At 44.8% G+C, this 27,709-nt stretch overlaps 1 protein-coding gene across 3 annotated transcripts in view; it reads left to right on the forward strand.

Moving 5' to 3' along the window:
• The window catches only part of NDEL1 (nudE neurodevelopment protein 1 like 1), a 94,449-nt gene extending 70,750 nt beyond the window's left edge, over window positions 1-23,699 (forward strand). For all 3 annotated transcript variants that reach the window (XM_053709878.1, XM_053709869.1, XM_053709860.1), the window contains exon 9: window positions 22,448-23,699. In XM_053709878.1, the coding sequence (XP_053565853.1) occupies window positions 22,448-22,529 (82 nt within the window). In that variant the 3' untranslated portion in view covers window positions 22,530-23,699. The remainder of the gene's footprint in view (window positions 1-22,447) is intronic.
• Window positions 23,700-27,709: the final 4,010 nt, after the last annotated feature.

Raw genomic sequence — 27,709 nt, forward strand, 5'->3', positions numbered from 1 at the left:
TGGAAAGTTTTGTTTTTGGCTGCAATTTCTTCCGCTAGAAGAGTTTCAGAATTATCTGCTCTGCAGTGTTCTCCTCCTTATCTGGTGTTCCATGCAGATAAGGTGGTTTTACGTACTAAACCTGGTTTTCTTCCAAAAGTTGTTTCTAACAAAAACATTAACCAGGAGATAGTCGTGCCTTCTTTGGGTCCGAAACCAGTTTCGAAGAAGGAACGTTTGTTGCACAATTTGGATGTTGTTCGCGCTCTAAAATTCTATTTAGATGCTACAAAGGATTTTAGACAAACATCTTCCTTGTTTGTTGTTTATTCTGGTAACAGGAGAGGTCAAAAAGCAACTTCTACCTCTCTCTCTTTTTGGATTAAAAGCATCATCAGATTGGCTTACGAGACTGCCGGACGGCAGCCTCCTGAAAGAATCACAGCTCATTCCACTAGGGCTGTGGCTTCCACATGGGCCTTCAAGAACGAGGCTTCTGTTGATCAGATATGTAGGGCAGCGACTTGGTCTTCACTGCACACTTTTACCAAATTTTACAAGTTTGATACTTTTGCTTCTTCTGAGGCTATTTTTTGGGAGAAAGGTTTTGCAAGCCGTGGTGCCTTCCATTTAGGTGACCTGATTTGCTCCCTCCCTTCATCCGTGTCCTAAAGCTTTGGTATTGGTTCCCACAAGTAAGGATGACGCCGTGGACCGGACACACCTATGTTGGAGAAAACAGAATTTATGTTTACCTGATAAATTACTTTCTCCAACGGTGTGTCCGGTCCACGGCCCGCCCTGGTTTTTTAATCAGGTCTGATGATTTATTTTCTTTAACTACAGTCACCACGGTATCATATGGTTTCTCCTATGCAAATATTCCTCCTTAACGTCGGTCGAATGACTGGGGTAGGCGGAGCCTAGGAGGGATCATGTGACCAGCTTTGCTGGGCTCTTTGCCATTTCCTGTTGGGGAAGAGAATATCCCACAAGTAAGGATGACGCCGTGGACCGGACACACCGTTGGAGAAAGTAATTTATCAGGTAAACATAAATTCTGTTTTTATTAGCTTTTCACAACAGGAGACTGCTAGTTCATGTGAGCCATATAGATTACATTGTGTCCACACCCGTGGGTTGTGGCTGACACTGCACTTATTGGCTAAAATGCAAATCGGGAGATAATAAAAAGTCATGTGATCATTAAAAGTGTATTAATATAACTGTTGGTTATGCAAAACTGGGGAACAGCTAGACAGCGCTAGTTCATGTGTGCCATATTGATAACACTGTGTTCACTCCTGTGGAATTATTTAGTCAGCACTGATTGGCTAAAATACAAGTCTGTAATAAGGGGGCAGTCTGTAGAGGCTTAGATACAAGGTAATCACAGAGGTTAAAAGTATATTAATATAACTGTTGGTCATGCAAACCAGGGGCATGGGTAATAAAGGGATTATCTACCTTTTTAAACAATAAACATTTTGGAGTTGACTGTCCCTTTAACAGTTCTATTAATTTAAATCAAGTTGAAAAACAGGCGGTTAAATCGCCAATTAACCCCCACAGTGAGGGATATCAGCACTTAAATTAGCATACACTAGAACAAATCTTATCTACATGAATATTACAAATAAAAACAAATGTGCAGATGGCACCACCCTGAATTAAACAGAATAGATGTTAAAAAGTGTGACTATTCTGCTGTTAATAAGCAAATACCAACCTGTAACAATCCACCCCCTATTCTGAAATGTTAGTCTAAATCATAGTCCTGAATATAGAAACACCTGTGCTACAAAGGTTTAAACAAACTACCATTAAAGGGCCACTAAACCCCAAATCTTTCTTTCATGATTCAGATAGAGAATACAAATTTAAACAACATTACAATTTACTTCTATTATTTATTTTGCTTCATTTTTTATATATCCTTAGTTGAAGAAAAAGCAATGCACATGGTGAGCCAATCACATGAGGCTTCTATGTGCAGCAACCAATCAGCAGCTACTGAGCATATCTAGATATGCTTTTCAGCAAAGAATATAAAGAGAATAAAACAAATTAGATAATATAAGTAAATTAGAAAGATGTTTAAAATTGCATGCTCTTTCTAAATCATGAAAGAAAAAATGTGGGTTTCATGGCCCTTTAAGTTGATGGCACTTGTGTGATTTTTTTTACCTTGCTATTTTTTTCATCATTGTCCAACACTGGCTATAAGCAAATTTGTTTCTAGTTTCTGTTGATAGTTGAACAAATATGCTGTGGCAGTGACCATGATTTTTACTTACCGTGTTCCTTGTCACTGATCAGACACAGGGAGATATAAAATGATAAATCTGTGATTTGGCAACAAGAACAAAATCATAGGGGTGTGCGCAGTCACTTCCTTATTGTGAATATGTAGTGAAGCCTGTGTTAGACATTTGTCTGTGTAATATGGGATGTGCACAAGAGGCTGATAACGGGAAGTGGCAGATCAGAGGAAACGCCATACTAGGCACAGAATTCCTCTCCTATTATCTGACTTTGCTTGATGTGTCCTATAGTTTCCCTGCATTGTCTTTAAGTGGCACATAATTAATCTGGTCTCTGTCTTTGTCATCCTTAGTAGGGCTGGGCACATACTGATGGTTTATATATAGCACATCAGAATGTTCCATTGAGCTATTTGTATAACATTGATCAAATACATAGCCATTGTTTAGGAATGTGTGATGTCTGTCTGTGCCATATACATATTATATGCACTAATTGTATTTATTGAATGGGACTTATTTAATCAAGGATATAACAAGAACCTAAAATAAACAATATAAAAATAATGAAGTGGTCGTCCCCACTATTCTCTCGTGAGTTCCTCTACTGGTTTTGCAAGGGAGGCCGGAAGTTGCAGCTGCATATAACCTGGTAGTCTGGGTGAGGGAGATGCTCAATACAATGAATTATTCTGTTTATCATTTTTTTATAATGTTGTTGAGACCCCTGTAAAAGAGAAACCCCCAGCATTGTATTACATAATGAGTTACATATTTATGCATTTGGTTCCTCAATAGACGGACTAATAAAATGAGCCTCATGAATACTTTGTGTAAACAAGGGGGCGGCCTGTCACTTGGGTGGTCTCTGATCTCTAAAGGTATTTTGCTAATATGCCTCATTGTCCCTAAAGCCTGAGCAGTGTCTGATTGTTATATATTAAAGGGTTGCTGAAAGTTTTTTTTCTTTTTACTTCACTTAACAATCGGAGCTGGCATTTTCTAAGGTTATTTTTGCCATGACACAGATGTGCCTTTTGTGCTGGATGTTAGTGCTCAGCCTGTGCTGGCACATCAACTCCTGCTGACCGCTCATACAGTGTTTACCAGCATTGTGCCTGCTGACCGCTCATACTCACAAGTACAGTGTTTACCAGCATTGTGCCTGCTGACCGCTCATACTCACAACTACAGTGTTTACCAGCATTGTGCCTGCTGACCGCTCATACTCACAAGTACAGTGTTTACCAGTATTGTGCTTGCTGACCGCTCATACTCACAAGTACAGTGTTTACCTGCATTGTGCCTGCTGACCGCTCATACTCACAACTACAGTGTTTACCAGCATTGTGCCTGCTGACCGCTCATACTCACAAGTACAGTGCGTGTTTACCATCATACTCACAAGTACAGTGTTTACCAGCATTGTGCTTGCTGACCGCTCATACTCACAAGTACAGTGTTTACCAGCATTGTGCCTGCTGACCGCTCATACTCACAAGTACAGTGTTTACCATCATTGTGCCTGCTGACCGCTCATACTCACAAGTACAGTGTTTACCAGCATTGTGCTTGCTGACCGCTCATACTCACAAGTACAGTGTTTACCAGCATTGTGCTTGCTGACCGCTCATACTCACAAGTACAGTGTTTACCAGTATTGTGCTTGCTGACCGCTCATACTCACAACTACATTGTTTACCAGCATTGTGCCTGCTGACCGCTCATACTCACAAGTACAGTGCGTGTTTACACCATCATACTCACAGGTACAGTGTTTACCATCATTGTGCCTGCTGACCGCTCATACTCACAAGTACAGTGTTTACCATCATTGTGCCTGCTGACCGCTCATACTCACAAGTACAGTGTTTACCAGTATTGTGCTTGCTGACCGCTCATACTCACAAGTACATTGTTTACCAGCATTGTGCTTGCTGACCGCTCATACTCACAAGTACAGTGCGTGTTTACCATCATACTCACAAGTACAGTGTTTACCATCATTGTGCCTGCTGACCGCTCATACTCACAAGTACAGTGTTTACCAGCATTGTGCTTGCTGACCGCTCATACTCACAAGTACAGTGCGTGTTTACCATCATACTCACAAGTACAGTGTTTACCAGCATTGTGCCTGCTGACCGCTCATACTCACAACTACATTGTTTACCAGCATTGTGCCTGCTGACCGCTCATACTCACAAGTACAGTGTTTACCAGCATTGTGCCTGCTGACCGCTCATACTCACAAGTACAGTGTTTACCAGCATTGTGCTTGCTGACCGCTCATACTCACAAGTACAGTGTTTACCAGCATTGTGCCTGCTGACCGCTCATACTCACAAGTACATTGTTTACCAGCATTGTGCCTGCTGACCGCTCATACTCACAAGTACATTGTTTACCAGCATTGTGCCTGCTGACCGCTCATACTCACAAGTACAGTGTTTACCAGCATTGTGCTTGCTGACCGCTCATACTCACAAGTACATTGTTTACCTGCATTGTGCTTGCTGACCGCTCATACTCACAACTACAGTGTTTACCAGCATTGTGCCTGCTGACCGCTCATACTCACAAGTACAGTGTTTACCTGCATTGTGCCTGCTGACCGCTCATACTCACAACTACAGTGTTTACCTGCATTGTGCTTGCTGACCGCTCATACTCACAACTACAGTGTTTACCAGCATTGTGCCTGCTGACCGCTCATACTCACAACTACAGTGTTTACCAGCATTGTGCTTGCTGACCGCTCATACTCACAAGTACAGTGTTTACCTGCATTGTGCTTGCTGACCGCTCATACTCACAACTACAGTGTTTACCAGCATTGTGCCTGCTGACCGCTCATACTCACAAGTACAGTGTTTACCAGCATTGTGCCTGCTGACCGCTCATACTCACAAGTACATTGTTTACCTGCATTGTGCTTGCTGACCGCTCATACTCACAAGTACAGTGTTTACCTGCATTGTGCCTGCTGACCGCTCATACTCACAAGTACAGTGTTTACCAGCATTGTGCTTGCTGACCGCTCATACTCACAAGTACAGTGTTTACCAGCATTGTGCCTGCTGACCGCTCATACTCACAAGTACAGTGTTTACCAGCATTGTGCCTGCTGACCGCTCATACTCACAACTACAGTGTTTACCATCATTGTGCCTGCTGACCGCTCATACTCACAACTACAGTGTTTACCAGCATTGTGCCTGCTGACCGCTCATACTCACAAGTACAGTGTTTACCAGCATTGTGCCTGCTGACCGCTCATACTCACAAGTACAGTGTTTACCATCATTGTGCCTGCTGACCGCTCATACTCACAAGTACATTGTTTACCAGCATTGTGCTTGCTGACCGCTCATACTCACAAGTACATTGTTTACCAGCATTGTGCCTGCTGACCGCTCATACTCACAAGTACAGTGTTTACCAGCATTGTGCTTGCTGACCGCTCATACTCACAAGTACATTGTTTACCAGCATTGTGCTTGCTGACCGCTCATACTCACAAGTACATTGTTTACCAGCATTGTGCCTGCTGACCGCTCATACTCACAAGTACAGTGTTTACCAGCATTGTGCCTGCTGACCGCTCATACTCACAAGTACAGTGTTTACCAGCATTGTGCCTGCTGACCGCTCATACTCACAAGTACAGTGTTTACCAGTATTGTGCTTGCTGACCGCTCATACTCACAAGTACAGTGTTTACCAGCATTGTGCTTGCTGACCGCTCATACTCACAAGTACAGTGTTTACCAGCATTGTGCCTGCTGACCGCTCATACTCACAAGTACATTGTTTACCAGCATTGTGCCTGCTGACCGCTCATACTCACAAGTACATTGTTTACCAGCATTGTGCCTGCTGACCGCTCATACTCACAACTACATTGTTTACCAGCATTGTGCTTGCTGACCGCTCATACTCACAAGTACAGTGTTTACCATCATTGTGCTTGCTGACCGCTCATACTCACAAGTACAGTGTTTACCAGCATTGTGCCTGCTGACCGCTCATACTCACAAGTACAATGTTTACCAGCATTGTGCCTGCTGACCGCTCATACTCACAAGTACATTGTTTACCAGCATTGTGCCTGCTGACCGCTCATACTCACAAGTACAATGTTTACCAGCATTGTGCCTGCTGACCGCTCATACTCACAAGTACATTGTTTACCAGCATTGTGCCTGCTGACCGCTCATACTCACAAGTACAATGTTTACCTGCATTGTGCCTGCTGACCGCTCATACTCACAAGTACAATGTTTACCTGCATTGTGCCTGCTGACCGCTCATACTCACAAGTACAATGTTTACCAGCATTGTGCCTGCTGACCGCTCATACTCACAAGTACAATGTTTACCAGCATTGTGCCTGCTGACCGCTCATACTCACAAGTACAATGTTTACCTGCATTGTGCCTGCTGACCGCTCATACTCACAAGTACAATGTTTACCAGCATTGTGCCTGCTGACCGCTCATACTCACAACTACAGTGTTTACCATCATTGTGCCTGCTGACCGCTCATACTCACAAGTACATTGTTTACCAGCATTGTGCTTGCTGACCGCTCATACTCACAAGTACATTGTTTACCAGCATTGTGCCTGCTGACCGCTCATACTCACAAGTACAGTGTTTACCAGCATTGTGCTTGCTGACCGCTCATACTCACAAGTACATTGTTTACCAGCATTGTGCTTGCTGACCGCTCATACTCACAAGTACATTGTTTACCAGCATTGTGCCTGCTGACCGCTCATACTCACAAGTACAGTGTTTACCAGCATTGTGCCTGCTGACCGCTCATACTCACAAGTACAGTGTTTACCAGCATTGTGCCTGCTGACCGCTCATACTCACAAGTACAGTGTTTACCAGTATTGTGCTTGCTGACCGCTCATACTCACAAGTACAGTGTTTACCAGCATTGTGCTTGCTGACCGCTCATACTCACAAGTACAGTGTTTACCAGCATTGTGCCTGCTGACCGCTCATACTCACAAGTACATTGTTTACCAGCATTGTGCCTGCTGACCGCTCATACTCACAAGTACATTGTTTACCAGCATTGTGCCTGCTGACCGCTCATACTCACAACTACATTGTTTACCAGCATTGTGCTTGCTGACCGCTCATACTCACAAGTACAGTGTTTACCATCATTGTGCTTGCTGACCGCTCATACTCACAAGTACAGTGTTTACCAGCATTGTGCCTGCTGACCGCTCATACTCACAAGTACAATGTTTACCAGCATTGTGCCTGCTGACCGCTCATACTCACAAGTACATTGTTTACCAGCATTGTGCCTGCTGACCGCTCATACTCACAAGTACAATGTTTACCAGCATTGTGCCTGCTGACCGCTCATACTCACAAGTACATTGTTTACCAGCATTGTGCCTGCTGACCGCTCATACTCACAAGTACAATGTTTACCTGCATTGTGCCTGCTGACCGCTCATACTCACAAGTACAATGTTTACCTGCATTGTGCCTGCTGACCGCTCATACTCACAAGTACAATGTTTACCAGCATTGTGCCTGCTGACCGCTCATACTCACAAGTACAATGTTTACCAGCATTGTGCCTGCTGACCGCTCATACTCACAAGTACAATGTTTACCTGCATTGTGCCTGCTGACCGCTCATACTCACAAGTACAATGTTTACCAGCATTGTGCCTGCTGACCGCTCATACTCACAAGTACATTGTTTACCAGCATTGTGCTTGCTGACCGCTCATACTCACAAGTACAGTGTTTACCTGCATTGTGCCTGCTGACCGCTCATACTCACAAGTACAATGTTTACCTGCATTGTGCCTGCTGACCGCTCATACTCACAAGTACAGTGTTTACCAGCATTGTGCCTGCTGACCGCTCATACTCACAAGTACAGTGTTTACCTGCATTGTGCCTGCTGACCGCTCATACTCACAAGTACAGTGTTTACCAGCATTGTGCCTGCTGACCGCTCATACTCACAAGTACAGTGTTTACCTGCATTGTGCTTGCTGACCGCTCATACTCACAAGTACAGTGTTTACCAGCATTGTGCCTGCTGACTGCTCATACTCACAAGTACAGTGTTTACCATCATTGTGCCTGCTGACCGCTCATACTCACAAGTACAGTGTTTACCAGTATTGTGCTTGCTGACCGCTCATACTCACAAGTACATTGTTTACCAGCATTGTGCCTGCTGACCGCTCATACTCACAAGTACAGTGTTTACCAGCATTGTGCTTGCTGACCGCTCATACTCACAAGTACAGTGCGTGTTTACCATCATACTCACAAGTACAGTGTTTACCATCATTGTGCCTGCTGACCGCTCATACTCACAAGTACAGTGCGTGTTTACCATCATTGTGCCTGCTGACCGCTCATACTCACAAGTACAGTGCGTGTTTACCATCATTGTGCCTGCTGACCGCTCATACTCACAAGTACAGTGCGTGTTTACCAGCATTGTGCCTGCTGACCGCTCATACTCACAACTACAGTGTTTACCAGCATTGTGCTTGCTGACCGCTCATACTCACAACTACAGTGTTTACCATCATTGTGCCTGCTGACCGCTCATACTCACAAGTACAGTGTTTACCAGCATTGTGCTTGCTGACCGCTCATACTCACAAGTACATTGTTTACCAGCATTGTGCCTGCTGACCGCTCATACTCACAAGTACAGTGTTTACCAGCATTGTGCTTGCTGACCGCTCATACTCACAAGTACATTGTTTACCAGCATTGTGCCTGCTGACCGCTCATACTCACAACTACATTGTTTACCAGCATTGTGCCTGCTGACCGCTCATACTCACAAGTACAGTGTTTACCAGCATTGTGCCTGCTGACCGCTCATACTCACAAGTACAGTGTTTACCAGCATTGTGCCTGCTGACCGCTCATACTCACAAGTACATTGTTTACCAGCATTGTGCCTGCTGACCGCTCATACTCACAACTACAGTGTTTACCTGCATTGTGCTTGCTGACCGCTCATACTCACAAGTACATTGTTTACCAGCATTGTGCCTGCTGACCGCTCATACTCACAAGTACAGTGTTTACCAGCATTGTGCCTGCTGACCGCTCATACTCACAACTACATTGTTTACCAGCATTGTGCTTGCTGACCGCTCATACTCACAAGTACAGTGTTTACCTGCATTGTGCCTGCTGACCGCTCATACTCACAAGTACAGTGTTTACCAGCATTGTGCTTGCTGACCGCTCATACTCACAACTACAGTGTTTACCAGCATTGTGCCTGCTGACCGCTCATACTCACAAGTACAGTGTTTACCAGTATTGTGCTTGCTGACCGCTCATACTCACAACTACAGTGTTTACCAGCATTGTGCCTGCTGACCGCTCATACTCACAAGTACATTGTTTACCAGCATTGTGCCTGCTGACCGCTCATACTCACAAGTACAGTGTTTACCAGCATTGTGCTTGCTGACCGCTCATACTCACAAGTACAGTGCGTGTTTACCATCATTGTGCTTGCTGACCGCTCATACTCACAAGTACAGTGTTTACCAGCATTGTGCCTGCTGACCGCTCATACTCACAACTACAGTGTTTACCAGCATTGTGCCTGCTGACCGCTCATACTCACAAGTACAGTGTTTACCTGCATTGTGCCTGCTGACCGCTCATACTCACAACTACAGTGTTTACCAGCATTGTGCCTGCTGACCGCTCATACTCACAAGTACAGTGCGTGTTTACCATCATACTCACAAGTACAGTGTTTACCATCATTGTGCCTGCTGACCGCTCATACTCACAAGTACAGTGTTTACCAGCATTGTGCCTGCTGACCGCTCATACTCACAAGTACAGTGTTTACCAGCATTGTGCCTGCTGACCGCTCATACTCACAACTACAGTGTTTACCAGCATTGTGCCTGCTGACCGCTCATACTCACAAGTACAGTGCGTGTTTACCATCATACTCACAAGTACAGTGTTTACCATCATTGTGCCTGCTGACCGCTCATACTCACAAGTACAGTGTTTACCAGCATTGTGCTTGCTGACCGCTCATACTCACAAGTACAGTGTTTACCATCATTGTGCTTGCTGACCGCTCATACTCACAAGTACAGTGTTTACCAGCATTGTGCCTGCTGACCGCTCATACTCACAAGTACAGTGTTTATCAGCATTGTGCTTGCTGACCGCTCATACTCACAAGTACAGTGTTTACCAGCATTGTGCCTGCTGACCGCTCATACTCACAAGTACAGTGTTTACCAGTATTGTGCTTGCTGACCGCTCATACTCACAAGTACAGTGTTTACCAGCATTGTGCCTGCTGACCGCTCATACTCACAAGTACAGTGTTTACCATCATTGTGCCTGCTGACCGCTCATACTCACAAGTACAGTGTTTACCATCATTGTGCCTGCTGACCGCTCATACTCACAAGTACAGTGTTTACCATCATTGTGCCTGCTGACCGCTCATACTCACAAGTACAGTGTTTACCAGTATTGTGCTTGCTGACCGCTCATACTCACAAGTACAGTGTTTACCAGCATTGTGCTTGCTGACCGCTCATACTCACAAGTACAGTGTTTACCAGCATTGTGCTTGCTGACCGCTCATACTCACAAGTACAGTGCGTGTTTACCATCATACTCACAAGTACAGTGTTTACCATCATTGTGCCTGCTGACCGCTCATACTCACAAGTACAGTGTTTACCAGCATTGTGCTTGCTGACCGCTCATACTCACAAGTACAGTGTTTACCAGCATTGTGCTTGCTGACCGCTCATACTCACAAGTACAGTGTTTACCAGCATTGTGCCTGCTGACCGCTCATACTCACAAGTACAGTGTTTACCAGCATTGTGCTTGCTGACCGCTCATACTCACAAGTACAGTGTTTACCAGCATTGTGCTTGCTGACCGCTCATACTCACAACTACAGTGTTTACCATCATTGTGCCTGCTGACCGCTCATACTCACAAGTACATTGTTTACCAGCATTGTGCTTGCTGACCGCTCATACTCACAAGTACAGTGTTTACCTGCATTGTGCCTGCTGACCGCTCATACTCACAACTACATTGTTTACCAGCATTGTGCCTGCTGACCGCTCATACTCACAAGTACAGTGTTTACCAGCATTGTGCCTGCTGACCGCTCATACTCACAAGTACAATGTTTACCATCATTGTGCCTGCTGACCGCTCATACTCACAAGTACAGTGTTTACCAGCATTGTGCTTGCTGACCGCTCATACTCACAAGTACAGTGTTTACCAGCATTGTGCTTGCTGACCGCTCATACTCACAAGTACAGTGTTTACCAGCATTGTGCCTGCTGACCGCTCATACTCACAAGTACATTGTTTACCAGCATTGTGCCTGCTGACCGCTCATACTCACAAGTACATTGTTTACCAGCATTGTGCCTGCTGACCGCTCATACTCACAAGTACATTGTTTACCAGCATTGTGCCTGCTGACCGCTCATACTCACAAGTACATTGTTTACCAGCATTGTGCCTGCTGACCGCTCATACTCACAAGTACATTTTTTACCAGCATTGTGCTTGCTGACCGCTCATACTCACAAGTACATTGTTTACCAGCATTGTGCCTGCTGACCGCTCATACTCACAAGTACAGTGTTTACCAGCATTGTGCCTGCTGACCGCTCATACTCACAAGTACAGTGTTTACCAGTATTGTGCCTGCTGACCGCTCATACTCACAAGTACAGTGTTTACCAGCATTGTGCCTGCTGACCGCTCATACTCACAAGTACAGTGTTTACCAGCATTGTGCCTGCTGACCGCTCATACTCACAAGTACAGTGCGTGTTTACCATCATTGTGCCTGCTGACCGCTCATACTCACAACTACAGTGTTTACCAGCATTGTGCTTGCTGACCGCTCATACTCACAACTACAGTGTTTACCAGCATTGTGCTTGCTGACCGCTCATACTCACAAGTACATTGTTTACCAGCATTGTGCTTGCTGACCGCTCATACTCACAAGTACATTGTTTACCAGCATTGTGCCTGCTGACCGCTCATACTCACAAGTACAGTGTTTACCAGCATTGTGCCTGCTGACCGCTCATACTCACAAGTACAATGTTTACCAGCATTGTGCCTGCTGACCGCTCATACTCACAACTACAGTGTTTACCAGCATTGTGCCTGCTGACCGCTCATACTCACAAGTACAGTGTTTACCATCATTGTGCCTGCTGATCGCTCATACTCACAAGTACATTGTTTACCAGCATTGTGCTTGCTGACCGCTCATACTCACAAGTACAGTGTTTACCTGCATTGTGCCTGCTGACCGCTCATACTCACAAGTACATTGTTTACCTGCATTGTGCCTGCTGACCGCTCATACTCACAAGTACAATGTTTACCAGCATTGTGCCTGCTGACCGCTCATACTCACAAGTACAGTGTTTACCAGCATTGTGCCTGCTGACCGCTCATACTCACAAGTACAGTGTTTACCAGCATTGTGCCTGCTGACCGCTCATACTCACAAGTACAGTGTTTACCAGCATTGTGCCTGCTGACCGCTCATACTCACAAGTACAGTGTTTACCAGCATTGTGCCTGCTGATCGCTCATACTCACAAGTACAGTGTTTACCAGCATTGTGCTTGCTGACCGCTCATACTCACAAGTACAGTGTTTACCTGCATTGTGCCTGCTGACCGCTCATACTCACAAGTACAGTGTTTACCATCATTGTGCCTGCTGACCGCTCATACTCACAAGTACAGTGTTTACCATCATTGTGCCTGCTGACCGCTCATACTCACAAGTACAGTGTTTACCATCATTGTGCCTGCTGACCGCTCATACTCACAAGTACAGTGTTTACCAGTATTGTGCTTGCTGACCGCTCATACTCACAAGTACATTGTTTACCAGCATTGTGCCTGCTGACCACTCATACTCACAAGTACATTGTTTACCAGCATTGTGCCTGCTGACCGCTCATACTCACAAGTACAGTGTTTACCAGCATTGTGCTTGCTGACCGCTCATACTCACAAGTACAGTGCGTGTTTACCATCATACTCACAAGTACAGTGTTTACCATCATTGTGCCTGCTGACCGCTCATACTCACAAGTACAGTGCATGTTTACCAGCATTGTGCCTGCTGACCGCTCATACTCACAACTACATTGTTTACCAGCATTGTGCCTGCTGACCGCTCATACTCACAACTACATTGTTTACCAGCATTGTGCTTGCTGACCGCTCATACTCACAAGTACAGTGCATGTTTACCAGCATTGTGCTTGCTGACCGCTCATACTCACAACTACAGTGTTTACCATCATTGTGCCTGCTGACCGCTCATACTCACAAGTACAGTGTTTACCAGCATTGTGCTTGCTGACCGCTCATACTCACAAGTACAGTGTTTACCATCATTGTGCCTGCTGACCGCTCATACTCACAAGTACAGTGTTTACCATCATTGTGCCTGCTGACCGCTCATACTCACAAGTACATTGTTTACCAGCATTGTGCTTGCTGACCGCTCATACTCACAAGTACAGTGTTTACCAGCATTGTGCCTGCTGACCGCTCATACTCACAAGTACATTGTTTACCAGCATTGTGCCTGCTGACCGCTCATACTCACAAGTACAGTGTTTACCATCATTGTGCCTGCTGACCGCTCATACTCACAAGTACAGTGTTTACCAGCATTGTGCTTGCTGACCGCTCATACTCACAAGTACAGTGTTTACCAGCATTGTGCCTGCTGACCGCTCATACTCACAAGTACAGTGTTTACCTGCATTGTGCCTGCTGACCGCTCATACTCACAACTACAGTGTTTACCAGCATTGTGCCTGCTGACCGCTCATACTCACAAGTACAGTGTTTACCAGCATTGTGCCTGCTGACCGCTCATACTCACAAGTACAGTGTTTACCATCATTGTGCCTGCTGACCGCTCATACTCACAAGTACAGTGTTTACCAGCATTGTGCTTGCTGACCGCTCATACTCACAAGTACAGTGTTTACCATCATTGTGCTTGCTGACCGCTCATACTCACAAGTACAGTGTTTACCAGCATTGTGCCTGCTGACCGCTCATACTCACAAGTACAGTGTTTACCATCATTGTGCCTGCTGACCGCTCATACTCACAAGTACAGTGTTTACCAGTATTGTGCTTGCTGACCGCTCATACTCACAAGTACAGTGTTTACCAGCATTGTGCCTGCTGACCGCTCATACTCACAAGTACAGTGTTTACCAGCATTGTGCCTGCTGACCGCTCATACTCACAACTACAGTGTTTACCATCATTGTGCCTGCTGACCGCTCATACTCACAAGTACAGTGTTTACCATCATACTCACAAGTACAGTGTTTACCATCATTGTGCCTGCTGACCGCTCATACTCACAAGTACAGTGTTTACCATCATTGTGCCTGCTGACCGCTCATACTCACAAGTACAGTGTTTACCAGTATTGTGCTTGCTGACCGCTCATACTCACAAGTACAGTGTTTACCATCATTGTGCCTGCTGACCGCTCATACTCACAAGTACAGTGTTTACCAGTATTGTGCTTGCTGACCGCTCATACTCACAAGTACATTGTTTACCAGCATTGTGCCTGCTGACCGCTCATACTCACAAGTACAGTGTTTACCAGCATTGTGCCTGCTGACCGCTCATACTCACAAGTACAGTGCGTGTTTACCATCATTGTGCCTGCTGACCGCTCATACTCACAAGTACAGTGTTTACCAGCATTGTGCCTGCTGACCGCTCATACTCACAAGTACATTGTTTACCAGCATTGTGCCTGCTGACCGCTCATACTCACAAGTACAGTGTTTACCAGCATTGTGCTTGCTGACCGCTCATACTCACAAGTACAGTGTTTACCATCATTGTGCCTGCTGACCGCTCATACTCACAAGTACAGTGTTTACCAGCATTGTGCTTGCTGACCGCTCATACTCACAAGTACATTGTTTACCAGCATTGTGCTTGCTGACCGCTCATACTCACAAGTACATTGTTTACCAGCATTGTGCCTGCTGACCGCTCATACTCACAAGTACAGTGTTTACCTGCATTGTGCCTGCTGACCGCTCATACTCACAAGTACAGTGTTTACCAGCATTGTGCTTGCTGACCGCTCATACTCACAAGTACAGTGTTTACCAGCATTGTGCCTGCTGACCGCTCATACTCACAAGTACAGTGTTTACCTGCATTGTGCCTGCTGACCGCTCATACTCACAAGTACAGTGTTTACCTGCATTGTGCCTGCTGACCGCTCATACTCACAAGTACATTGTTTACCAGCATTGTGCCTGCTGACCGCTCATACTCACAAGTACAGTGTTTACCAGCATTGTGCTTGCTGACCGCTCATACTCACAAGTACAGTGTTTACCAGCATTGTGCCTGCTGACCACTCATACTCACAAGTACATTGTTTACCAGCATTGTGCCTGCTGACCGCTCATACTCACAAGTACAGTGTTTACCAGCATTGTGCCTGCTGACCGCTCATACTCACAAGTACATTGTTTACCAGCATTGTGCCTGCTGACCGCTCATACTCACAACTACAGTGTTTACCAGCATTGTGCCTGCTGACCGCTCATACTCACAAGTACATTGTTTACCAGCATTGTGCCTGCTGACCGCTCATACTCACAAGTACAGTGTTTACCAGCATTGTGCTTGCTGACCGCTCATACTCACAAGTACAGTGTTTACCAGCATTGTGCCTGCTGACCACTCATACTCACAAGTACATTGTTTACCAGCATTGTGCCTGCTGACCGCTCATACTCACAAGTACAGTGTTTACCAGCATTGTGCCTGCTGACCGCTCATACTCACAAGTACATTGTTTACCAGCATTGTGCCTGCTGACCGCTCATACTCACAACTACAGTGTTTACCAGCATTGTGCCTGCTGACCGCTCATACTCACAAGTACATTGTTTACCAGCATTGTGCCTGCTGACCGCTCATACTCACAAGTACATTGTTTACCAGCATTGTGCCTGCTGACCGCTCATACTCACAAGTACATTGTTTACCAGCATTGTGCCTGCTGACCGCTCATACTCACAAGTACATTGTTTACCAGCATTGTGCCTGCTGACCGCTCATACTCACAAGTACAGTGTTTACCAGCATTGTGCTTGCTGACCGCTCATACTCACAAGTACAGTGTTTACCAGCATTGTGCCTGCTGACCGCTCATACTCACAAGTACAGTGTTTACCAGCATTGTGCCTGCTGACCGCTCATACTCACAAGTACAGTGTTTACCAGCATTGTGCTTGCTGACCGCTCATACTCACAACTACATTGTTTACCAGCATTGTGCTTGCTGACCGCTCATACTCACAACTACAGTGTTTACCAGCATTGTGCCTGCTGACCGCTCATACTCACAAGTACAGTGTTTACCAGCATTGTGCTTGCTGACCGCTCATACTCACAAGTACAGTGTTTACCTGCATTGTGCCTGCTGACCGCTCATACTCACAAGTACAGTGTTTACCTGCATTGTGCCTGCTGACCGCTCATACTCACAAGTACAGTGTTTTACCTGCATTGTGCTTGCTGACCGCTCATACTCACAACTACAGTGTTTACCAGCATTGTGCTTGCTGACCGGTCATACTCACAAGTACAGTGTTTACCAGCATTGTGCTTGCTGACTGCTCATACTCACAAGTACATTGTTTACCAGCATTGTGCCTGCTGACCGCTCATACTCACAAGTACAGTGTTTACCAGCATTGTGCCTGCTGACCGCTCATACTCACAAGTACAGTGTTTACCAGCATTGTGCCTGCTGACCGCTCATACTCACAACTACAGTGTTTACCTGCATTGTGCTTGCTGACCGCTCATACTCACAAGTACAGTGTTTACCAGCATTGTGCCTGCTGACTGCTCATACTCACAACTACAGTGTTTACCAGCATTGTGCCTGCTGACCGCTCATACTCACAAGTACAGTGTTTACCTGCATTGTGCCTGCTGACCGCTCATACTCACAAGTACAGTGTTTACCAGCATTGTGCCTGCTGACCGCTCATACTCACAAGTACAGTGTTTACCAGCATTGTGCCTGCTGACCGCTCATACTCACAACTACAGTGTTTACCAGCATTGTGCCTGCTGACCGCTCATACTCACAACTACAGTGTTTACCTGCATTGTGCCTGCTGACTGCTCATACTCACAAGTACAGTGTTTACCATCATTGTGCTTGCTGACCGCTCATACTCACAAGTACAGTGCGTGTTTACTATCATTGTGCCTGCTGACCGCTCATACTCACAAGTACAGTGCGTGTTTACCATCATTGTGCCTGCTGACCGCTCATACTCACAAGTACAGTGTTTACCAGCATTGTGCCTGCTGACCGCTCATACTCACAAGTACAGTGCGTGTTTACCATCATTGTGCCTGCTGACCGCTCATACTCACAAGTACAGTGTTTACCAGCATTGTGCCTGCTGACCGCTCATACTCACAAGTACAGTGTTTACCAGCATTGTGCTTGCTGACCGCTCATACTCACAAGTACAGTGTTTACCATCATTGTGCCTGCTGACCGCTCATACTCACAAGTACAGTGTTTACCAGCATTGTGCTTGCTGACCGCTCATACTCACAACTACAGTGTTTACCATCATTGTGCCTGCTGACCGCTCATACTCACAAGTACAGTGTTTACCAGCATTGTGCCTGCTGACCGCTCATACTCACAAGTACAGTGTTTACCAGCATTGTGCCTGCTGACCGCTCATACTCACAAGTACAGTGTTTACCAGCATTGTGCCTGCTGACCGCTCATACTCACAACTACATTGTTTACCAGCATTGTGCCTGCTGACCGCTCATACTCACAACTACAGTGTTTACCAGCATTGTGCCTGCTGACCGCTCATACTCACAACTACAGTGTTTACCTGCATTGTGCCTGCTGACCGCTCATACTCACAACTACATTGTTTACCAGCATTGTGCCTGCTGACCGCTCATACTCACAAGTACAGTGTTTACCAGCATTGTGCCTGCTGACCACTCATACTCACAACTACATTGTTTACCAGCATTGTGCCTGCTGACCGCTCATACTCACAAGTACAGTGTTTACCAGCATTGTGCCTGCTGACCGCTCATACTCACAAGTACAGTGCGTGTTTACCAGCATTGTGCTTGCTGACCGCTCATACTCACAAGTACAGTGTTTACCAGCATTGTGCCTGCTGACCGCTCATACTCACAAGTACAGTGTTTACCAGCATTGTGCCTGCTGACCGCTCATACTCACAAGTACAGTGCGTGTTTACCAGCATTGTGCTTGCTGACCGCTCATACTCACAAGTACAGTGTTTACCATCATTGTGCCTGCTGACCGCTCATACTCACAACTACAGTGTTTACCAGCATTGTGCTTGCTGACCGCTCATACTCACAACTACAGTGTTTACCATCATTGTGCCTGCTGACCGCTCATACTCACAAGTACAGTGTTTACCAGCATTGTGCCTGCTGACCGCTCATACTCACAAGTACAGTGTTTACCAGCATTGTGCCTGCTGACCGCTCATACTCACAAGTACAGTGTTTACCAGCATTGTGCCTGCTGACCGCTCATACTCACAACTACATTGTTTACCAGCATTGTGCCTGCTGACCACTCATACTCACAACTACATTGTTTACCAGCATTGTGCCTGCTGACCGCTCATACTCACAAGTACAGTGTTTACCAGCATTGTGCCTGCTGACCGCTCATACTCACAAGTACATTGTTTACCAGCATTGTGCCTGCTGACCGCTCATACTCACAAGTACAGTGTTTACCAGCATTGTGCCTGCTGACCGCTCATACTCACAAGTACAGTGTTTACCAGCATTGTGCCTGCTGACCGCTCATACTCACAAGTACATTGTTTACCAGCATTGTGCCTGCTGACCGCTCATACTCACAAGTACAGTGTTTACCAGCATTGTGCCTGCTGACCGCTCATACTCACAAGTACAGTGTTTACCATCATTGTGCCTGCTGACCGCTCATACTCACAAGTACATTGTTTACCAGCATTGTGCCTGCTGACCGCTCATACTCACAAGTACAGTGTTTACCAGCATTGTGCCTGCTGACCGCTCATACTCACAACTACAGTGTTTACCTGCATTGTGCCTGCTGACCGCTCATACTCACAAGTACATTGTTTACCAGCATTGTGCCTGCTGACCGCTCATACTCACAAGTACAGTGTTTACCAGCATTGTGCCTGCTGACCGCTCATACTCACAACTACAGTGTTTACCAGCATTGTGCCTGCTGACCGCTCATACTCACAACTACATTGTTTACCTGCATTGTGCCTGCTGACCGCTCATACTCACAAGTACATTGTTTACCAGCATTGTGCCTGCTGACCGCTCATACTCACAACTACAGTGTTTACCAGCATTGTGCTTGCTGACCGCTCATACTCACAAGTACAGTGTTTACCTGCATTGTGCCTGCTGACCGCTCATACTCACAAGTACAGTGTTTACCTGCATTGTGCCTGCTGACCGCTCATACTCACAAGTACAGTGTTTACCTGCATTGTGCCTGCTGACCGCTCATACTCACAAGTACAGTGTTTACCAGCATTGTGCCTGCTGACCGCTCATACTCACAAGTACAGTGTTTACCAGCATTGTGCTTGCTGACCGCTCATACTCACAAGTACAGTGTTTACCAGCATTGTGCTTGCTGACCGCTCATACTCACAAGTACATTGTTTACCAGCATTGTGCTTGCTGACCGCTCATACTCACAAGTACAGTGCATGTTTACCATCATTGTGCCTGCTGACCGCTCATACTCACAAGTACAGTGTTTACCAGCATTGTGCTTGCTGACCGCTCATACTCACAAGTACATTGTTTACCAGCATTGTGCTTGCTGACCGCTCATACTCACAACTACAGTGTTTACCAGCATTGTGCTTGCTGACCGCTCATACTCACAACTACAGTGTTTACCAGCATTGTGCCTGCTGACCGCTCATACTCACAAGTACAGTGTTTACCTGCATTGTGCCTGCTGACCGCTCATACTCACAACTACAGTGTTTACCAGCATTGTGCCTGCTGACCGCTCATACTCACAAGTACAGTGCGTGTTTACCATCATACTCACAAGTACAGTGTTTACCAGCATTGTGCTTGCTGACCGCTCATACTCACAAGTACAGTGTTTACCAGCATTGTGCCTGCTGACCGCTCATACTCACAAGTACAGTGTTTACCATCATTGTGCCTGCTGACCGCTCATACTCACAAGTACATTGTTTACCATCATTGTGCCTGCTGACCGCTCATACTCACAACTACAGTGTTTACCAGCATTGTGCCTGCTGACCGCTCATACTCACAAGTACAGTGTTTACCTGCATTGTGCCTGCTGACCGCTCATACTCACAACTACAGTGTTTACCAGCATTGTGCCTGCTGACCGCTCATACTCACAAGTACAGTGCGTGTTTACCATCATACTCACAAGTACAGTGTTTACCAGCATTGTGCTTGCTGACTGCTCATACTCACAAGTACCAGTTTACCATCATTGTGCCTGCTGACCGCTCATACTCGCAACTAAAGTGTTTACCAGCATTGTGCCTGCTGACCGCTCATACTCACAAGTACAGTGTTTACCAGCATTGTGCTTGCTGACCGCTCATACTCACAAGTACAGTGTTTACCAGTATTGTGCTTGCTGACCGCTCATACTCACAAGTACAGTGTTTACCAGCATTGTGCTTGCTGACCGCTCATACTCACAAGTACAGTGTTTACCTGCATTGTGCCTGCTGACCACTCATACTCACAAGTACAGTGTTTACCAGCATTGTGCTTGCTGACCGCTCATACTCACAAGTACAGTGTTTACCAGCATTGTGCCTGCTGACCGCTCATACTCACAACTACAGTGTTTACCAGCATTGTGCTTGCTGACCGCTCATACTCACAACTACAGTGTTTACCAGAATTGTGCCTGCTGACCGCTCATACTCACAAGTACAGTGTTTACCATCATTGTGCTTGCTGACCGCTCATACTCACAAGTACATTGTTTACCAGCATTGTGCTTGCTGACCGCTCATACTCACAAGTACATTGTTTACCAGCATTGTGCTTGCTGACCGCTCATACTCACAAGTACAATGTTATACATTTTGTACTCACCAAATTTTATTATGAAGTTTGATTTCCTGAATTGCTCTGATTATTTGTCTTGGCATCTAATGCCCTGGCTGTTCCTAAAAGCAGTAAGTGACCTAGAGATAGAGAGCAGCCGTATCTGCCAGTGATATTGGCTAGAATCATTCCTTGGGTTTTACGCTTGCTGATCTGAAGAGGTAATAACACAAACTGTTACTACTAACAGCTGCAGGATTGGGCTGTCTCCTAACTCACGTTTCCCCTCTGAGCAGTGCTAACAATGCAGACACTCCCCTTGTAGAGGTGAGACGTAGACAGACCTGCACGTTGGGCTCCTTCTCACCATAACAAATGTGTTTACACTTACAGCTATATACATGACTGGTGTGGAGTCATGTATCGATGTGTTTGTCCTACGTTTATGTTTTGCTTAGTCGTGTGTGGCAGATCTCTGTTATGATGTAACGACAGAATTGGTTCCCATTTTTAGCCATTCTAAACTATTTCCTCTAATTTATTCTGCTCCCTTATTGGTCGGTTTAGTTTAGACCTAAAGTTGCAGTAGCACAATCTTATTTCTCTTATAGATCACTATAAGATTATTAACTCCTACAAAAGTGTTAAATTCCGCACAAGACTAGCTGTGCATTTCTGCTCCTGAGTCGGACATGGGCATGTGATTGACAGCTACACAGACATTATGTTCGTTATTTGCTCACCGGCCCATATCGGTTTTAGGAACACAAAGCCAGCAATAGAGCCGTAAGATAATGATTTAATAAATTAGAGCATTTTTATTGCAGCTTTTTGTCTTTTTAAGGTGTTAAGAATACTCCCGTTTGATTGCAAATGTTTGTTTTTTTATTCCCCCTACCACCTTTTTGATGTTTTATAAATCATTCTGTCTCATTTCAGGGCAGTGAATGGATACGACCCTCCTGGAGTAATAGGGTCCAAACCTCCGTCACCACCAGGATTAATTCCTTTGAGTATATGAGCCCAGAGGATGGACTGCTATAATAACTGTGGTTCTACAGTTTCATAAGAGAACAAAACATGCTTAACTTTAAACTATATACTTGAGCTGGATTGGCAATAAAGAGTTGAATATCTGCTGCTGCCATTCGAATGCTTCTCGTCACCTTGGACATTGCTTCAAGTTCCTTATATCGTGTAGTGTTGTGGTACCAACTCAAAGGAAACTTGAAGTACAAAGTTCTGTTGGCGTTATACCTCCTCTCCCGTGTCTCTCTATGTCTAGTAGGAAGACCGTAGCTATTTGACGCAGCAGGTGAAGAAGGAAGAATGGATGTTCCTCACCTGCCAAGAAAGTACCAAGCTTGGGATAAAGTGCTCCAAAACCTTCATCTCCCCTCTCCTTGCTGAATTACAGGGAATGCAGCGAAGTTCATCTCCGCAAAAGTACTTTCACCCTGCAAGAACGGTTTTATGTTGAGATAAAGCAGCAATGCTGTGCGCCCCGCAGTGCCAGCACTGAGGCTGTTCAGCAACCTGTTTGATTACTAGGTACATTGTGAGCCTTTGGAGCTTTCTATTTGTGTACATTTTCCTTTGTCTTGATGTGCCTCAGTCTCTGTGGAGCCCACTCACAAACGATAACGAGCAAATCCACTAGAGCGTTCGGTTTAGTTCAATATAAATGTTCTTTTTTTGTTTATATGTACATAGATATTATATAATATATTTCAGCATTATTTCGGCCTTCCCGTTTAAATCCTTCCCTGGTGAGATCATTGAGGTCTCTCCGAGCTGTGAGTGTTAATCTTGAAATGTCCTCTGCACATTATTTTTAAGCACACTTAATTTTAACACTTATTCAACCTCAAATCTCTGATGTCTTTACGGTTTTTTTCTCCTCTCCAACACACTGTTCTTACTGTTAAACTTCTGATATGACAGTTTACATTTAATTTTCTGTTCTTGTTTTTATTGTATATAAATTTGTAAACATAATATTTTTGGCTGAGATATTTGTACATACCTCGGGCCCTGTAGCGATATTTATTCAGAATTCTCTATGGCATGTGTCAGAAAGGCAGTGTATTTCACAGTGGCTACTAAACACGAAAAGGAAACCTATGATTTGCCATTGGCTGTCTGATCAATTAACATTTCTTAAAGAATAAAGACCTTGAACGTGAAAAAACTGAGCCTTGTAAATTAAAGAAAAGGAGTTACGGATGTGTGTCAAATAAGGAGGTAATTAAACTGAGACAGTCAAGTGCTGCAGGTTGTCTTTAACGTAATGCAAATAGTGACACATCTGTGGGATTTTATTTAAATACATAGTTCTACGTTTTGATGTTGTAATGTAATATGATTTCTAGAACAATATGGTTGGTCTGAATATGTAATTAAGAGAGAGAAGAGCTCATCGGGGAACAAACAGTGACCACATCAAAGTGAGTTCCAATAATGTAATTACTTGTCTGAGGTTAGATGTTACGGCTAAGTCTATCTGACCAGCTGTGACTGTGGGCATGAAGGGGTTAATAGCACTCAGCCAATGGCTACCTTATTCCTATACTTCTACAAGGGCATAAAGGGACACCAAATCAACCCCCAAATCCAGCCTGCACCACCCCTGTTTAACTACACTGCCACCACTCAAGAACTTTGGATAAGGGTGTCTTGGGGAACCCCAATTACACTCCAGTAATACTTAGCATAGCAAATTTACCAATAACCCACATCATTAACAGTTTGATAACGTGATTACAACCTTGTCTCTAGGAGTTTGTGAATTCAGAAACTACAGCCCAAAGACAGAATTAGATTAAAATTTTAATGACAAAAAGACAGAGGTTACACATAAAACAAAAGGCTAAGTTCTTGAAATAAAATTGGACTTCACACAGAACCTATGCTTATACATATCACTGATAACCTTACAGCAGGCCTCTGGGAACGTCTTGTTAAAGGGACAGTACACTGTAAAACTGTTTTATATTAATGTTTTCTTAATGACTTGTTCTACCAGCTGCTGAGTATAAAATGTATGATAAATTGCATATTCAGGTTTATTTGTGTATATGAAGTAGCTGGTTTTGTGCTTTTAAACCACAGCCTATTACAATGGGTTGAGCTTTAGGTAATATCAGATCTCATTATGTTATCACTTTGTGTACACACACTTGCTTCCTTATCTTATATTTATCTGTAAACCAAAGCTCAATGGAACATTATCATTTTATTACTTAAAGGAACAGGAAACCAGCATTTCTTCTATAAGATACGACGAGTCCACGGATTCATCCTTTACTTGTGGTATATTATCCTCCTGCTAACAGGAAGTGGCAAAGAGCACCACAGCAGAGCTGTCTATATAGCTCCTCCCTTAACTCCACCCCCCAGTCATTCTCTTTGCCTACTCTAAATACTAGGAAGGGTAAAGTGAAAGTGGTGATAAAATATTAGTTTTTATTTTCTTCAAGCAAGAGTTTTTTATTTTAAATGGTACCGGTGTGTACTATTTACTCTCAGGCAGCAGATGGATGAAGACTTCTGCCTGGAGGCTGGAGATCCAGAGCAGTTCCCACAGAATGGCTGAGGAGTACTTAAGAAACTTCAGTGTGAGGAACGTTTTTCGTGCTATAAGCAGTGAGGTATGTTCAGTCATTTTTTTCTGGAGAGACTGTGGTATTTCAGAATTGGCTGACAGTATCCCCATGAGGGTAAGGGTAAGCAGTAATCCCAAAAGAAGAGGGTTATTACTAAGCTTGCATATAGGGGCTAAGAAAAAATGGTTGACACTGAGTTTGAATGTTTGTGGGCAAACGTTTATTTAACTGGGAGTGCTGATAACGTTTTTGGCAGGAACGTTTTTGATGCTTTAATGAGAGGGTACACTTGGCTTCTTTTTGGGTTTAAGAACCCACATGGCTAGTTTGAGACCGCTCTGGTGCGGTTCATTTGGGCTGAGAGACATCGAGTGAGATGGGCGGGGCCTATTTTTTCGCGCCTCAGTTACGCAGTTGTATTTGACAGGCAAGCAGCAAGCTCCAACTCCAGTGGCCCTTGTGAGAGTATTGGGCCAAATCGAAGCTTTAACCCTGTTTTCCAGATCCCTGAGGGCAGGTTGGCGCCACAGCAGGGCTGTGGCGAGGTGTAGGGGGTGTTTTTTTCCGGATTTAAACGTTTATTAATTATCCGTAACAGTAAGGGTTAAGTGTTCCTTTCCTTGTGGGACAAACTTAGCTGCATAATTTGAATACTTATATAAAAAAATTGAAACGATTTGATTATTTTAAAGCAGTTTTGCAAAACGTGTTTGCTTTTTTTCTCTTAAAGGCGCAGTACCGTTTTTTAAGATTATTTTTTCACTAAATAAAGTGTTTTCGAGCCTGTTTGTGGTCATTACTAGCCTGTTTAACATGTCTAACATTGAGGAAAGCCAATGTTCAATGTGTTTGGAAGCCATTGTGGAACCCCCACTTAAAAAGTGTCCCTCATGCACTGAAAGGGCAATAAATTGCAAAGAACATATTTTAGCTGATAAAAGTATGTCGCAGGATGATTCTCAGTCAGAAGAGAATCAGGTTATGCCATCTAATTCTCCCCAAGTGTCACAACCATTAACGCCCGCACAAGCGACGCCAAGTACTTCTAGTGCGTCTAATTCTTTCACCCTGCAAGATATGGCCGCAGTTATGTCTACTACCCTCACAGAGGTTTTATCTAAACTGTCTGGGTTGCAGGGGAAGAGCAGTAGGTCCGGTGTGAGAGTAAATGCTGAGCCCTCTGACGCTTTATTAGCCATCTCCGATGAACCCTCACAATGTTCTGAGTTGGGGGTGAGGGAATTGCTGTCTGAGGGAGAGCTTTCTGATTCAGGAAAGATGTTCCCTCAGACAGACTCAGATATGACGGCTTTTAAATTTAAGCTAGAACACCTCCGCTTGTTGCTCAGGGAGGTTTTAGCGACTCTGGATGATTGTGACCCTATTGTAATTCCACCAGAGAAATTGTGTAAAATGGATAGATATCTAGAGGTTCCTGCTTACATTAATGTTTTTCTGGTCCCTAAGAGGATTTCGGACATTTTTACTAAGGAGTGGGATAGACCAGGTATTCCGTTTTCTCCCCCTCCTACTTTTAAGAAAATGTTTCCCATATCAGACACCATTCGGGATTCGTGGCAGACGGTCCCTAAGGTGGAGGGAGCTATTTCTACCCTGGCTAAGCGTACAACTATACCTATTGAGGACAGTTGTGCTTTCAAAGATCCTATGGATAAAAAATTGGAGGGTCTTCTAAAGAAAATATTTATTCATCAGGGTTTTCTTCTGCAACCTATAGTGTGCATTGTTCCTGTAACTACTGCAGCTGCGTTTTGGTTGAGACTCAATTAGATGATATTCTGGATAGAATTAGGGCTCTCAAGCTAGCTAATTCTTTCATTACAGATGCCGCTTTTCAACTGGCTAAATTAGCGGCAAAGAATTCAGGTTTTGCCATTTTAGCGTGTAGAGCGTTATAGCTTAAGTCCTGGTCTGCTGACGTGTCATCAAAATCTAAGCTTTTAGCCATTCCTTTCAAGGGTAAGACCCTATTCGGGCCTGAACTGAAAGAGATCATTTCAGACATCACTGGAGGAAAAGGCCATGCCCTTCCTCAGGATAAGACAAATAAGATGAGGACCAAACAAAATAATTTTCGTTCCTTTTGAAACTTCAAAGGTGGTTCCTTTACCTCCTCCCCTGCTGCAAAGCAGGAGGGGAATTTTGCTCAATCCAAGTCAGTCTGGAGACCTAACCAGACTTGGAACAAGGGTAAACAGGCCAAGAAGCCCGCTGCTGCCACCAAGACAGCATGAAGGGGCAGCCCCCGATCCGGGACCGGATCTAGTAGGGGGCAGACTTTCTCTCTTTGCTAAGGCTTGGGCAAGAGACGTTCAGGACTCCTGGGCTTTAGAAATCGTGACCCAGGGATATCTTCTAGACTTCAAAGATTCTCCTCCAAGGGGGAGATTCCATCTTTCTCGATTGTCTGTAAACCAGACAAAAAGAGAGGCGTTCTTACGCTGTGTAGAAGACCTTTATACCATGGGAGTAATCTGCCCAGTTCCAAAAGCAGAACAGGGGCAGGGGTTTTACTCCAATCTGTTTGTGGTTCCCAAAAAAGAGGGAACCTTCAGACCAATCTTAGATCTCAAGA

Source organism: Bombina bombina, chromosome 1, assembly GCF_027579735.1.
Source record: "Bombina bombina isolate aBomBom1 chromosome 1, aBomBom1.pri, whole genome shotgun sequence".
Taxonomy (NCBI): Eukaryota; Metazoa; Chordata; class Amphibia; order Anura; family Bombinatoridae; genus Bombina; species Bombina bombina.